Below are 14340 nucleotides of genomic sequence, written 5' to 3' on the forward strand. Positions count from 1 at the left end.
CTAAATACCTCTCGATGCTTACCTAACATCGAACACAATTACTCCTCCTGTAATTCACTCAAATTACCTCACGTCACTGCCTCATACCGACTATCCCTCGGATACTGGTCGTACAGGCACGTAACACACCCAACAAAACATTTCCTCTCCCTAGGAACAACTTCACTTACCTCTCACCTATCTTTAAAGAACACACGTTACCAAACACTTACCTCAGACCATCATAATTAACACGTACTTCTTTGCTAGTTTCCTCCCAGAACAAACACACACTACCTAAATCAAAGTCTACTCTACTTCCATGATTTGCAACCAAGTCAGCTCCTAAAATAATTGAATACACAAGTTTTGGTACAACAAGGCATGACTGAAACTTACAATTATCTTCAATTGACTGGTACCACTATCATCTTATTTACTCACTGTGACTTACCCAACGGCTGTTATAAGATGTAATAGTACCTTCACTTACCTTCTTCATATCACAATTTCCATCATCGACTACCTCACTACTTACATCATATTCTCAGTATTAAAAGTACTTACATCACTTACCAGAACACTTCTTACGTCTAACTGCTACCATTAATTACTGCGTGATCTACGACTACGGCACTACTTAAATATCTCACTTAACATTACTTAGGTCACAATCACACTATACTTCAATCTACTTTCACTACATAACTACTTATACTAAATACCAGTTCATCTACTACCTTCAGCCTGTCTACTTAACTTACCCGATTCCCTGTGAATCTGAGATACTCTGGCTCGATAACGACACCTTGATAACCTTCATATTCGGCTTATCATAATCCCTCTGATATCTTACATCCGTACGCCTCCCATCTTCCGATTTTGTCTGGTTACTCTTCTGACCCTCTCTCTCATAACTCAAATACATACGCCTCCCATCTTCTGATTCTCTCTGGTTACTCCTCTGACCCCTATCACCATCAACATAACTCTTAATCCTCTGTGGATCATGATCACCCCCTCTCCTCTGATACACGGCTAACATTTTCCCCCCTCTCTTTACAATGCTACTTTCCCCAGACATCATGCACCCACTCTCGCGCCCCTATAAACATTCCTCCCAGAGCCTGTCAATGAACTCTTTAATCTCTCCTAAATTAGACATATTATCCCAGTACACTCGAAACCATATTCTACTTTCACCAATAAAAACATTAGACAAAATCTCCAACACGTATTCCCATTCAATAACATTGTTCCTCAACTTACTTGCAAATCTTTTCTCAACTACTTTTACAAATTCTATCGAATTAAACTGTTTTCCAGAAAACTTGGTTAAATCACAATCCCTACTGAACAAACCACTCTCTACTATCACCTCACACGCCGACTCACCTGTACCTTTCTGCCGTGTCACACCCTGGCAATTCACAACTACAACTTCTTCTTCTTCTTCTTCTTCTTTTTCTCCCGCTCCTCTCTCAGCCTTCTCTTCCTCTATTCTCACGTCTTCCTGCAATTCTTCCTCTCTCTCACCTGCTGTGATAGCGTTTCCTGTTCCGTAGTTCACTGACTTCTACAAGTTTGCTTTCAAATGTTCAATTCTACTAATCTGTTCCCTCGTATCTTCTCTAACTGCATTGTAAATTTTGTCCAATCTTTTCTCGACTACCTCATGAATTTCTTCCCGATTACTCGAAATCTTATTACTTAACTCTAAGATATTCTCTGTACATGTTCCTTTGACATGCTCAATCTGAGTATAAAGATCGCTCCGACTCGACTCCATTTCTTCCCTAAGGTCAACACACTCTTTATTTAACTTATTTTCTAACTTACATGTTTGCTCTGTTACCTCTATTATCTTAGAATCTATATTACTAATGATCGCACTGTTACCATTAATCAATTCTTCGATTTTACTACTTAAAGAGTTAATCTGTTTATTACAATTTTCATTACTATTGTCAATTAATTCTTTCATCTCTTTATTATTTTCACTACTCGTATCAATCTTTTCCTCCATACGTTTCTGACTATTTTCACTACTACTAAAAAATTCTTTCATCTCTTTTTTATTATCATTACTGATCTCGGTAAATTTGGCCATCAGCAAATTTAGAAGATCTTGGTTCATTCCCCCCGCGATTTCATTTTAGGTTTCAGTGTGCTTCACAATTTCTGCACTTTCCTGAATTAACTCAGAAGCTTCCATCGTATTCACCTGTTCCCTACTCTGAATTTCACCTTGGATGTCCGCAGAAGCAATGACCTCTTCGTCACCTGACTTGTTATTGTCTTCCTTGTCCATCTTTGGTTCACTAGTGATAGTACGCGATCTCAAATTAATTTCCCTCTTCAAATCCCTTGACATATCCCCAAAATACAAATATATATTCCAAAATCACACTCCTAACATTTACCGGTAATAATTCCGTTGGCTTTAATTGTGCATACTCTTCCCAAATGAACCTATAATATGCTGTCATTCAGACCAAATTCTGAATTTATTCGAGTCCCACGTTGCGTCGACACTTTGTAAGATGTTCCTAAATCGCTGACTATCTTTTGAAACATATATATATAAAACTGTATTTAACTTGAAAAATCTGAATATCTGCATTTAAAATGGAAAATCTAAAAATTAACATTCATTAAATAAAATACACACTCGTCGGACCTTGTACTCACACTTACTTGTTACCTGCTTACTTACACATACGTTATTTGAAGGGCGCCAGCTGCCACTCAGTGCAGCAATAATAGAATGAGACTCTTGACTATCTCTAGGGTGTGGGGTAATAAGCTTACTTTTGACAACATACCATATATGTTCTGGGAAAAGGAGATTGGCGATCGGTTTCCCCATTAATTTTGAGGTTAAGATATTTTACTGTCAATGAAATAAAACTATGAATTCATTTGATAGAACAATATATAAAAAAATAGTGAGTCTTGTTGCGATAAAACAGATGAGATTATGAAATTATGACATTGCAACCGAAAGAAACTAGGCATGAATTTGAATTCTTCTTGACCGGACATTTAACAATTTATACGAAATATTTCCCTCACTGATTCACTTGACTGTACCTTCAACACTTTGAGTGTAATTACGACGTAATCCTTTGATCTGGTGTTTACTGTAGATGTGTCACGCCTAACTTAGTGATACATCCTTGTGACTGCTTCTTCTTCTCCATATCATCTGACTTCTTTGTAAGTCAATATGGTATTACCTCTTGGCAGGTCCATGGTTGCCCTCTCTGACTCCATGGTAAGCCTTGCGTCCGTGTCTTCAACTAAGTGACCAACTAACTTTTGGCCTCACTCTCTCAATGACCAATGATTAATGGCTCACTGAGTCTTCTCCACCGGGCGAGTTGGCCGTGCGCGTAGAGGCGCGCGGCTGTGAGCTTGCATCCGGGAGATAGTAGGTTCGAATCCCACTATCGGCAGCCCTGAAGATGGTTTTCCGTGGTTTCCCATTTTCACACCAGGCAAATGCTGGGGCTGTACCTTAATTAAGGCCACGGCCGCTTCCTTCCAACTCCTAGGCCTTTCCTATCCCATCGTCGCCATAAGACCTATCTGTGTCGGTGCGACGTAAAGCCCCTAGCAAAAAAAAAAGAGTCTTCTCCATCTCTCGTTCACACTTGTTGACTGACCGACTGAGGCCTCTTCATCTAGTAGACTTCTTCACTGTACTGCTTCCGTTTAAGTAATGACTGACGCTACAATATGCACCCACCTTTTATAGACGTTGGTTGACACAGCTACGTAATCTCCAGAAATAACAATGACATACTCAGACCTACGCGACAAATATTACATACAGTTGTGAAACAGCCCGGGGCGGCCGACTCTCTGAGCGCATTGCTAAATAAATACGATGACGTAGCCATGAAGTGGCGATGACTTGGCAGAATCACCAGTGGTATAGCAATATAACAATGTCATTTCCACATCTGATGCATCGAAACTCTCACTGTACAGGTATTTAATGATAATCTACATATACGTATATATGCATACATCTAAGTACAATCTTGCAAGCAACAGGCATTGCAAAATCGAATTGAATAAAACTGATAATTACAATAATAGTAACAATATCACAGATAACATAATAATAATACTGACATAATAATAATAATAATAATAATAATTATAATAATAATAATAATAATAATAATAATAAAATCACACAATAAAAAAAATACAGATATCATCTTGTAACGGGATTTGAACCGTTACAGTACTTACAGGAGTTAGACAAGGCTGTAATATTTCACCTTTGCTGTTCGTAGTTTACATGGATCATCTGCTGAAACGTATAAAATGGCAGGGAGGGATTCAGTTAGGTGGAAATGTAGTAAGCAGTTTGGCCTATGCTGACGACTTGGTCTTAATGGCAGACTGTGCCGAAAGCCTGCAGTCTAATATCTTGGAACTTGAAAATAGGTGCAATGAGTATGGTATGAAAATTAGCCTCTTGATGTCAGTAGGTAAGAAATCCAACAGAATTGAATGTCAGATTAGTGATACAAGGCTAAAACAGGTCGATAATTTCAAGTATTTAGGTTGTGTGTTCTCCCAGGATGGTAATATAGTAAGTGAGATTGAATCAAGGTGTAGTAAAGCTAATGCAGTGAGCTCGCAGTTGCTTTCAACAGTATTCTGTAAGAAGGAAGTCAGCTCCCAGACGAAACTATCTTTACATCGGTCTGTTTTCAGACCAACTTCGCTATACGGGAGCGAAAGCTGGGTGGACTCAGGATATCTTATTTATAAGTTAGAAGTAACAGACATGAAAGTAGCAAGAATGATTGCTGGTACAAACAGGTGGGAACAATGGCAGGAGGGTGCTCAGAATGAGGAGATAAAGGCTAATTTAGGAATGAACTTGATGGATGAATCTTTACGCATAAACCGGCTTCGGTGATGGGGTCATGTGAGGCGAATGGAGGAGGATAGGTTACCTAGGAGAATAATGGAGGAGGAGGATAGGTTACCTAGGAGAATAATGGACTCTGCTATGGAGGGTAAGAGAAGTAGAGGGAGACCAAGACGACGATGGTTAGACTCGGTTTCTAACGATTTAAAGATAAGAGGTATAGAACTAAATTATGCCACAACACTAGTTGCAAATCGAGGATTGTGGCGACGTTTAGTAAATTCTCAGAGGCTTGCAGACTGAACGCTGAAAGGCATAACAGTCTATAATGATAATGTATGTATGTATGTAGACACTGGCCAGCGACTGACTTTTTCATGCCTGCACATAAAAATCCCTGAACATGACTGAAAATAAACGTACATACTGCATTTTTTTATCCTTTAAATTTAAAAATAAACTGTTCTACTTCAAGCTGAAATGTTTCTTTACCAGCAGTGAAAAAATTAGGAAAATGAATATGAAATAGGAGTTATGACGTGATAAGTTCTATGCAATGAAGATTTTGCATTTGATGTAACTTTTCATTATATTACCATTTTCACACTAAATTATTTTCTTACATTTTTTTGTTAACAGTATCAAATGCGCCTTGAAATTCGTACATAACACGATATTCACCCATTTTAACCAATAACATTCAGATTTATGGATATTTGGCAAACCCTCTGCATTAGAGTAGGACAGCACTACCTGCAAAACATGGGAGAAGGAAAGAGATGGAATTATCCCATTACTGCTGTACTGTATTCTAAGGTTGGAACGCTCTGTGTTAGTAGTAGTAGTAGTAGTAGTAGTAGTAGTAGTCTAAATTGCATATGAGGGTGTGAAGTTTCTCTCACCAAGCATTTAATTGTACCCATTATGTTAAAATTGTTCACAAATCTTTAGTTGTAAATTTACTTGCATAATCATAATTTTTAAAGCTTCAGCATAACAATCAGATCAGAGAATGTTTACTATCTAAAGGAGATAGGTATACTAAATTATCATTTACTAATCTGGAGCTTTTTGGGTTAAACATGTAGTTGTTATAGCTTCCATTCATTTTATAAAAATTGTTTATATTTTCTACTTCTAATTAATTATGTTAAATCTCTCTTTTCCTTATGTGTTTTCATTAGGACAAAGGTTCCTTTTACCTGGTGTTTGAGTACATGGATCATGATCTGATGGGCTTGCTGGAGTCTGGTATGGTGGATTTCAGCGAGTATCATAATGCTTCCATTATGCGGCAACTTCTTGATGGTCTAAGCTATTGTCATAAAAAAACATTTCTTCACAGAGACATCAAATGCAGCAACATACTCATGAATAACAGGTGAATATACTTGTTCCTTTATCCACTGGCTTGCATTGTGTTGATGTAATGACTTAGAATGTTAAAAAGTATGACTACCTTGCTAATTTAACAAAGAAATAAGGATTATTGTATGTGTGTGTAAAACTACTTTTATGCTCATAAGGGATATTGTATTTGTATATTAAAATACTTTTATGTCCATATGTGAGAAAACATTCACACTACTAATTAATGAATTACCAAGCGAGTTGGCCGTATGGTTAGGAATATGTAGCTGTCAATCAGTCATCAGTGATCTGCATTTAGGACTGCTGCCCAGGCTCAGATTCCCTGTCAATTGCTTACCGTACCTAGTGTTTTCTTAAATGTTTTCAAAGAACATGGAAAATTATCAAACATTACCCTTGATAAATTAATCCAATTCCTGTTTCCTCACTGTATAAATGAATATTTGCCCCAATTTGTCCTTTTGAATTCTAACTTTATCTTCATATTTATGATCTTTGCTACCTGTAAAAACTCCATTCAAGTTTATTCATCTACTAAATTAATTTCACACAATCTCTCTATTGACAGCTTGGAACATCTTAGTCGAGCAGTTCGTCTCCACATTTCCAAGTCTCCCCTGCCCAAAGTTTGCAACATATTTATAACACTACTCTTTTGTCGGAAATCGGCTTGAACAAATCTTGCTGCTTTCCTTTGGATCTTTTCCAGCTCTTGTATCAATTAATCCTGGTGTGGGTACCATACACTGGTACCATGCTCTAATTGTGTTCTTACCTGAGACTTATAAAACTCTCTCCTTTACATCCTTACTACAATCGCTAAATACCTTCATAACCATGTGAACCATCATTTTATCCTTAGCTGACTTTTTTTGTACTAAATTCAGTTTTCTAGTAAGTTCTTTCAATCTGTCCTTACTCCTGCAACCATTCGTAAGGTCTATTTCTTCCTAATCTGCACCTCTTTCTTAATCTCTTCATTTCCCTGTTATAATGAGTCCTTACTACTCCCTACTACCTTCAGAGGTACATACACCAAGCGAGTTAGCCATGCAGTTAGGGGCACGCAGCTGTGTGTTTGCATTTGGGAGACAGTGGATTTGGATCCCAACATCAGCAGCCCTGAAAATGTTTTTCCATGGTTTCCCATTTCACACCAGGGAAATGCTGGGGCTGTTCTTTGAATAAGGCCATGTCCGCTTCCTTTCAACTCCTAGCTACTGTAATTGTAAAAAGAACCCCTGCTCAATAGATGCTTTTAACCCATCCCATGGGCTGTTTACATTTTTATTTACCATTTTCCATTGATCGTGATTGCTTTTTTTAAAGTTTCCCCATGCCTCTCTTACTAACCATATGATTTTGCTCCTAATAGTCGTACTATTACAACCTTCCTGTCTATTACATTTACTTTTAACTACAACAAAAACAGCTTCATGATCCCTTATACCATCTAGCACTTCAGTTTATCTGTTGAGTTCATCTGATTTTATCAGCCCTATGTCTAGAATATTTTTCCCTCTAATTGGTTCCGTCATTTTCTCAGTCAGCTATCCTTTCCATATTAACTTATTCACCATATGTTGGCCATGCTTTCTGACATTCATATTCCCTTCCCAGTTAATATTTGGTAAATTGAGATCACCTGCTACAATAACGTTCATTTCTATGTCATTCCCCACAGAGTGACTATCTTATCAAATAATTCTGCATCATTGTCCTAGAATTTCATGTTTCTCATCCTTAACATGTTCGCAGCTTACAAATTCTTCACAGGTGTGAATACTCCTCCCACCACTGTTTTTATCATGTTTTTAAGATAAACACCTCTGTTGCGGGGGAAAATTTCCACATACATAATATCACTTCTCAACCATGATTCAATTCCTATTGCATAACTGCCAACCCTTCCGATTTACCCGGAAAATGTTTGTTTTTAAACTCGTCTTCCGATTTTCCGATTTGTTTTTACTTCCGCCTATGTTTGACCAATACAACCTGCAGTAGGTCAATACTCTTCCCCAAGGATAAATTCTTATGTGCTTGTGTAATTTTCAAGCGTATTATTTGATGATTTATTTGGTGAATGTATTGTGTTTCCTGCTCACTAAAGTAGCGTGTGTGCTTTACAGCTTGGAATTTGGGACGGAAATCGTCCTACAAGCGAGAGAGGCTTTTGTGCTCTAACGACTCTGTTAATCGGGACGAAAGAATGAGTTTCTTACTTTTTTATTGTGGGGTTCACGCAACGTTGCCAACCGTACGATGTGGATCGTACATGTACGATAATTCGATGCTGACTGGGTGAGTTGGCCATGCGGTTAGGGGCATGCAGCTGTGAGCTTGCATTCAGGAGATAGTGGGTTCGAGCCCCACTGTCGACAGCCCTGAAGATGGTTTTCCATGGTTTTTTATTTTCACACCAGGCAAATGCTGGGGCTGTACCTTTCAAAGGCCACAGCCACTCCTAGCCTTTTCCTATCCTGTCGTCGCTATAAGATCTATCTGTGTCGGTGCGACGTAAAGCAAAAAAAAATCGATTCTGTGTACTATTGTACAATCCTATGACGTATCATAAATTTTGTTTTGTTTTCCCTTTAAAATGTATAGATTCTTGTTCCTTCTTTTATTCGTGCAAGTTATGTTCTATCATAGATGACAATTGGAAAGAGAGGGAGTGGGTTTTCGAATAATGAGATTCCCAAAGGGAATTTACCAAGAATGGGCTCTCTTCTTTTTGTGTTACTTCACTGTCTCGCGCCTGTACTGTAATCAGTGGATCATGCCTTCAGCAGATTGATGATGACTGGAGGAAATGACCCTTTGTCAACGTCATTGATGATATTAAAGTTTGCTCTGAAGTAGACTAATTTTGGGCTAAGTTACAGGAGGTGAAAAAATGTTTGGTGAATTTGAATTTCCCGCACTTCCAGAATTTGCACTTGTGGCGATTGTTTTATATGTTATTTATGGAATCGCATAGGTACAAGTACTCATTGGCTGAATGGTCAGCGTACTGGCCTTCAGTTCAGAGGGTCCCGGGTTCGTTTCCGGCTGGGTTAGGGATTTTAACCTTCATTGGTTAATTCCAGTAGCTCGGGGGCTGGGTGTTTGTGCTGTACCCAACATCCCTGCAACTAACACACCACACATAACATTATCTTCCACCACAATAACACGCAGTTACCTACACATGGCAGATGCTGTGCACCCTCATTGGAGGGTCTGCCTTATTATTATTATTATTATTATTATTATTATTATTATTATTATTATTATTATTATTATTATTATTATTATTATTATTATTATTATTATAGGTACAAGTACACTTGTGGGTAGTCAGTAGTAATCTTATTATTTGACCAACCAAGCAATATTAAATCAAAGAGAGGACACACAATGTTTTTGATACTGTCACTGAGACCATGAAATATCGACCCCAAAGCCCCGTCAACTTAGAAAGAAGATTTATTGTGATCTAGTGAGAGAATAAAACCAAGTCGATTTTATCTTGCGAAGAATAACATAACCCTTCCAGGGGTAGAAACAGCAATAGAATATGCAGACATTAAATATCCTTGCTGTTCAATAGGTGACTACCCATGAAATAGTTTTAACACCATGACCGCAAGGCGCTTTCGTCAGAAAGCATGCACCAAACTTGTATTTCGAGATCGAACCATACACCCAAATACTAAATTAGCAGAGCAACACGAAGCAGTGCTGGGATTCCAGAGCAGTATTCGTGGTAGGTACAGTTAGAGAGAGGAAATGTGAGGGGAAAATTAGAATAGGCACACTATTCATATTGGCCGTGCGCGTAGAGGCGCGCGGCTGTGAGCTTGCATCCGGGAGATAGTAGGTTCGAATCCCACTATCGGCAGCCCTGAAGATGGTTTTCCGTGGTTTCCCATTTTCATACCAGGCAAATGCTGGGGCTGTACCTTAATTAAGGCCACGGCCACTTCCTTCCAACTCCTAGGCCTTTCCTATCCCATCGTCGCCATAAGACCTATCTGTGTCGGCGCGACGTAAAGCAACTAGCAAAAAAAAAAAAAAACAAACACTATTCATAACAACAAAACTAACAGCAGAGTATATTTTCGTACTTTAGAGGTTAACAATAGGTAGAATAAAACATCTTTACAACAAGAAGGGTCTTTGGTTAATATCCACCTATATACCTTTTATTTATTTATTTTGAACACGATTGGTTAAAGTTTGTAGAAAAATAGATTCCTAAGAATCGTGACTAGAATTTGAATAGGTCAGCCTTTAAACGTTGTCATAATTTTTTCAGAAACTGTGGCATTAACACAATAAAAAAGGCTCATATAAAAAGATAGCTTTGAACATTCAATCCTCTTATAGGCCAGCGTAAAAATGAAACCATCAGGGTTATTCATAAAAGTTTGACAACAAGAAAAGTACAAATGAATTAATGATAAGAATCTTGACCAAAAGGGAGAATGTGAGATGGGCGAGGGAAGAGGAAGGAAGAGTCTGGCTGCTTAACATGTCGTAAACCCATGTGAGGTGCATTTGTTCCCTAGAAACACTTATTGTTCATCGTTCGAGTTCTTGTCCACATGTAATGTCAAGCAGGAAGCAAGTCCAAGTTTATATGTTTAGGAGCAAAGTTCTCTTAAAAAGGGAGAGAACACTATAAACCATGAAAAATGGCATAAAGTTTATACTACATATGTTGCATGAAGGGCGAATAAGTAAAGAGTTCCAGTAGAACTTGTAAGGTAGAATAAATTTTGCTCGCCCAGCCCAGCGTTGACACGTCAGATGTTCCAGTTTGAGAGAAAGAGATAAGTACATGCGGACGAGCCGCATGGAGGTCAATGCTCCCTCCAGACGCAGTATTCCTATCTTGATGCCTGACTGCCGAGCTTATGCTAGCACACTCATTTATAGCGGATTGGAAAGAGGGGCAAGAAAGATTGAGAAGGATCTGTGACCCCGCCAATGACGTAGAACAGGGCACGGTAGGGAGCAAACACATGCACAGTATACAACCAGTAGGCCGAGCAGACAATGTAGAATCTGAAGGATGGATCGCATGCCGGCGTTAATGTTGAAATAAATGTAGCGGCAGGCAGCCGATGATGATAACCGACAAAGCAGGAGAACAGGTAGACGATTTATGTAGTATTTATGATAAGAGTACCTTACATACTCCCGCCACCAGGTGCAATCCAAAGGATGGGTGGACAATGGATGACGAAGGTCGTCGGAGTCCATGATAGGCGCCGTCTCAGGAACACAATGATCGTTGATGACGATAACCACCATATGGTGGGGAAAAAAGCAGCTGAAAAATAGGAAGTGAAAAAATAGGGGGGAAAGGTAAAAGAAAAGGGGGGGAAGAAGGTAGAACAAAAAGAAGGAAGAAAAAGAAAGAGGAATGCCAACAAGGTTGTGGCGGTCCGGACCGTGTACTATGATTAGTTACAAAAATTTGTATAATCAGAATAGTCTTAGTATATTTATTATTATACAATGAAGTATTTTCTCATGAAAAAAGGAAGACAAAATCCTTAGAAATTGAAAAGAGAATGTAAAATTACATGGGAGAGTCAGACACGAAAAGGGGTGGGTGGAGGGAGCAGAACTGAGTGAGGAAATAAAAGAGAAAAAAATATTTTTTTTTTTTTCAATAAGTATGTATATTCAAATGTGGACAAGAACAAAAGGAATAACAAATTTAAAAAATATATTAACCAAAAGGCAGGCTTTTCATCCCTCCCCACAGAGCCAGGAAAAAGGGTGGCTAAGTGGAAAATTTCTTAAGTTGGGAAAAGTGGGCCTTTTTGATGCCAACAGGATTAGACACCAGTTGCAACTGAGCAGCGACAGGGGAAGGAAAAGAAAGAATTCGAAATGGGCCAAGCCAACGGGAAGAAAGCTTGGCAAAAATATTGTTTTGGGTGGAACTCACAAAACCATATCAAAGATTTTGAAGGTTGGACTATGAACACGAGAATTACAAGTTTTTTTATGAAGATCTCTAGCATGTGCAACTGTTGAAGAGCGTCTTGCAATTGAGAATCAATTAGTAGATGAGAGGGAGTATCCAACAAGGAGGACAGGTTCCAGTTTAAAGGGAGGGGTGTGTGAAGTTCTCTACCGAAAAATAACTTACCTGGAGTAGAGGAGGTAGAACTATTTTCCGTAGCATTTAAAGCTAAAGGAATATATGGGAGTTCATTGTCCCAAGATGTATGATCGTGAGAATGGAAAATAAAGAGAAAGGATTTTAAATTGCGATGATAACGTTCAACAATATTGGCCTGCAGATGATAAGGAGAAGTGCAATTTTTTTATGCCATTAGAAAAACAAAAGTTATAAAAAACCTTTGAGGTAAAGATACAAGCATTATCGGAAACCAAAATTTTTGGAAGGCCAGTAATAGGAAAAATCTGATTTAATAATAGATTAATGATGATCTGAGAAGAAAATTTTTGCAATGGGCAAATAATGAGAAATTTGAAAAAGTAAAATAAGCAAAGTAAAAATATATGAATTTGAATTAGAGAATTTGACAAGAGGTCCAACAATATCTATATAGAATTTTTCAACGGGATAAGTAGAAGGAGAAGCAGTATATGCACCAAAAGGTTGGTTATTTGGGGACATATGCTTTTGGCATAGATCACAGGTGCGAACCCAAGAATAAACATCTTTTCTCATCTGGGGCCAAAAAATTGAGTAGCGAGGCGGGAGTAAGACTTAGCCATCCCAAAGTGTCCACCGGTAATATTGAAATACCATAGTTCGTAAGTCGTGGGCTAGAACCAGATGAGGGGTAACCCTAGGGGTAGGTTTAAAGACAAGAAGTTGATTTTGAAAACAAAAGGGACCATAGTAGTTATGGGAAGAAAGATAATTTTTAAGTTGTTGACAATATGGATCAAGATTTTGATGTTGGTGTCTTGATTGTAAAGAGAGGGGAAAATTATTAAGAGAAGAAATATAATTAATTGTATTAGCAGGAAGTTGATTTATCTCAGAATCATGGGAATATTGATTTTCAAAAAGACGAGATAAAGCATCAGCGACAGAATTGTAAAAAACAGAAATGAATTTAAGAGAAAATTTAAAATGGGAGAAACGAAGCAACCAACGACCAGTACGACCTATTTTGGGGGCATTGTTGAGTAATCAGGAAAGAGCTTGATTATCAGTACTAACAATAAACACTCTATGATTGAGATGCTCATCATAATGCTCAATAGAAAGTATTAAGGCGAGGGCTTCTCATTCATAAACAGAGTATTTACGTTCAACCGGTGATAGAATACGACTAAAATAAGTTATGGGAAGTGTGTGACCATTAAAGGTTTGTTGTAATACAGCATCGATCGCAACATTGGAGGCATCGGTCGAAAGTTCAAACGGAAGATTGAAATCTGGATGTTGTAAAAGAGGAGCTTGAGATAATTTTGCTTTTAACATAGAAAAAGCAATTTGCTGGGGTTCATGCCAATGAAATTTTATCCTCTTCGTTTTAATAAGTGAAGAGGTTCCAAAATTTGGGAAAAATTTAGAATGTAAAGTTTTTTACCTTGCCAAGAACAGGGGTGATGACGTCGAAGAATTCAGTGAGCAAAGACTGAATTTGGTCAGAGTGAATAGTATTCATATTGGAAAGAATAGACTTTTCCAAAGAGGGATAGTCAACATAGTCGACTAATGGAACTGATTTAGAAGAAAAATGAAAAGAAACGGTAGAGTTAAAGGAATCAAGAATAAGGCCAATATAAGAGAAAAAATCATATCCTAAAATGAAAGGAGAACATAAATCTTCTAAAACAAGAAAGGTAAATGACCAAGAAAAATATTGAATCTTAACATTAAGAGAAATATTGCCAAGAACATGCATGGGTTGATTAGAAGTGGAAACACAATGAGTAGTAGATGGGGAGTAATTAAGATGAGAAAAATCTTGTTAAAAAAAGATAAGCTAATGAGTGAAGCTGCAGCTCCAGAATCTAAAAGAGGAAATGAAGGTACATTATTAATAGTGACCACTTAATGCGAGGTACAAATGAAGAACGATCACTGAGAAAAGTGAGGAGAT

At 37.9% G+C, this 14340-nt stretch overlaps 1 protein-coding gene across 2 annotated transcripts in view; it reads left to right on the forward strand.

Annotated features, from left to right (window-relative positions):
- Window positions 1-14340, forward strand: part of LOC136864792 (cyclin-dependent kinase 12) — a 461166-nt gene that overhangs the window by 262118 nt on the left and 184708 nt on the right. For both annotated transcript variants that reach the window (XM_067142182.2, XM_067142183.2), the window contains one exon: window positions 6061-6257. In XM_067142182.2, coding sequence (XP_066998283.2) covers window positions 6061-6257 — 197 coding nt within the window. The remainder of the gene's footprint in view (window positions 1-6060; window positions 6258-14340) is intronic.

The sequence above is a fragment of the Anabrus simplex genome, chromosome 2 (genome assembly GCF_040414725.1).
Source record: "Anabrus simplex isolate iqAnaSimp1 chromosome 2, ASM4041472v1, whole genome shotgun sequence".
Lineage (NCBI taxonomy): Eukaryota > Metazoa > Arthropoda > Insecta > Orthoptera > Tettigoniidae > Anabrus > Anabrus simplex.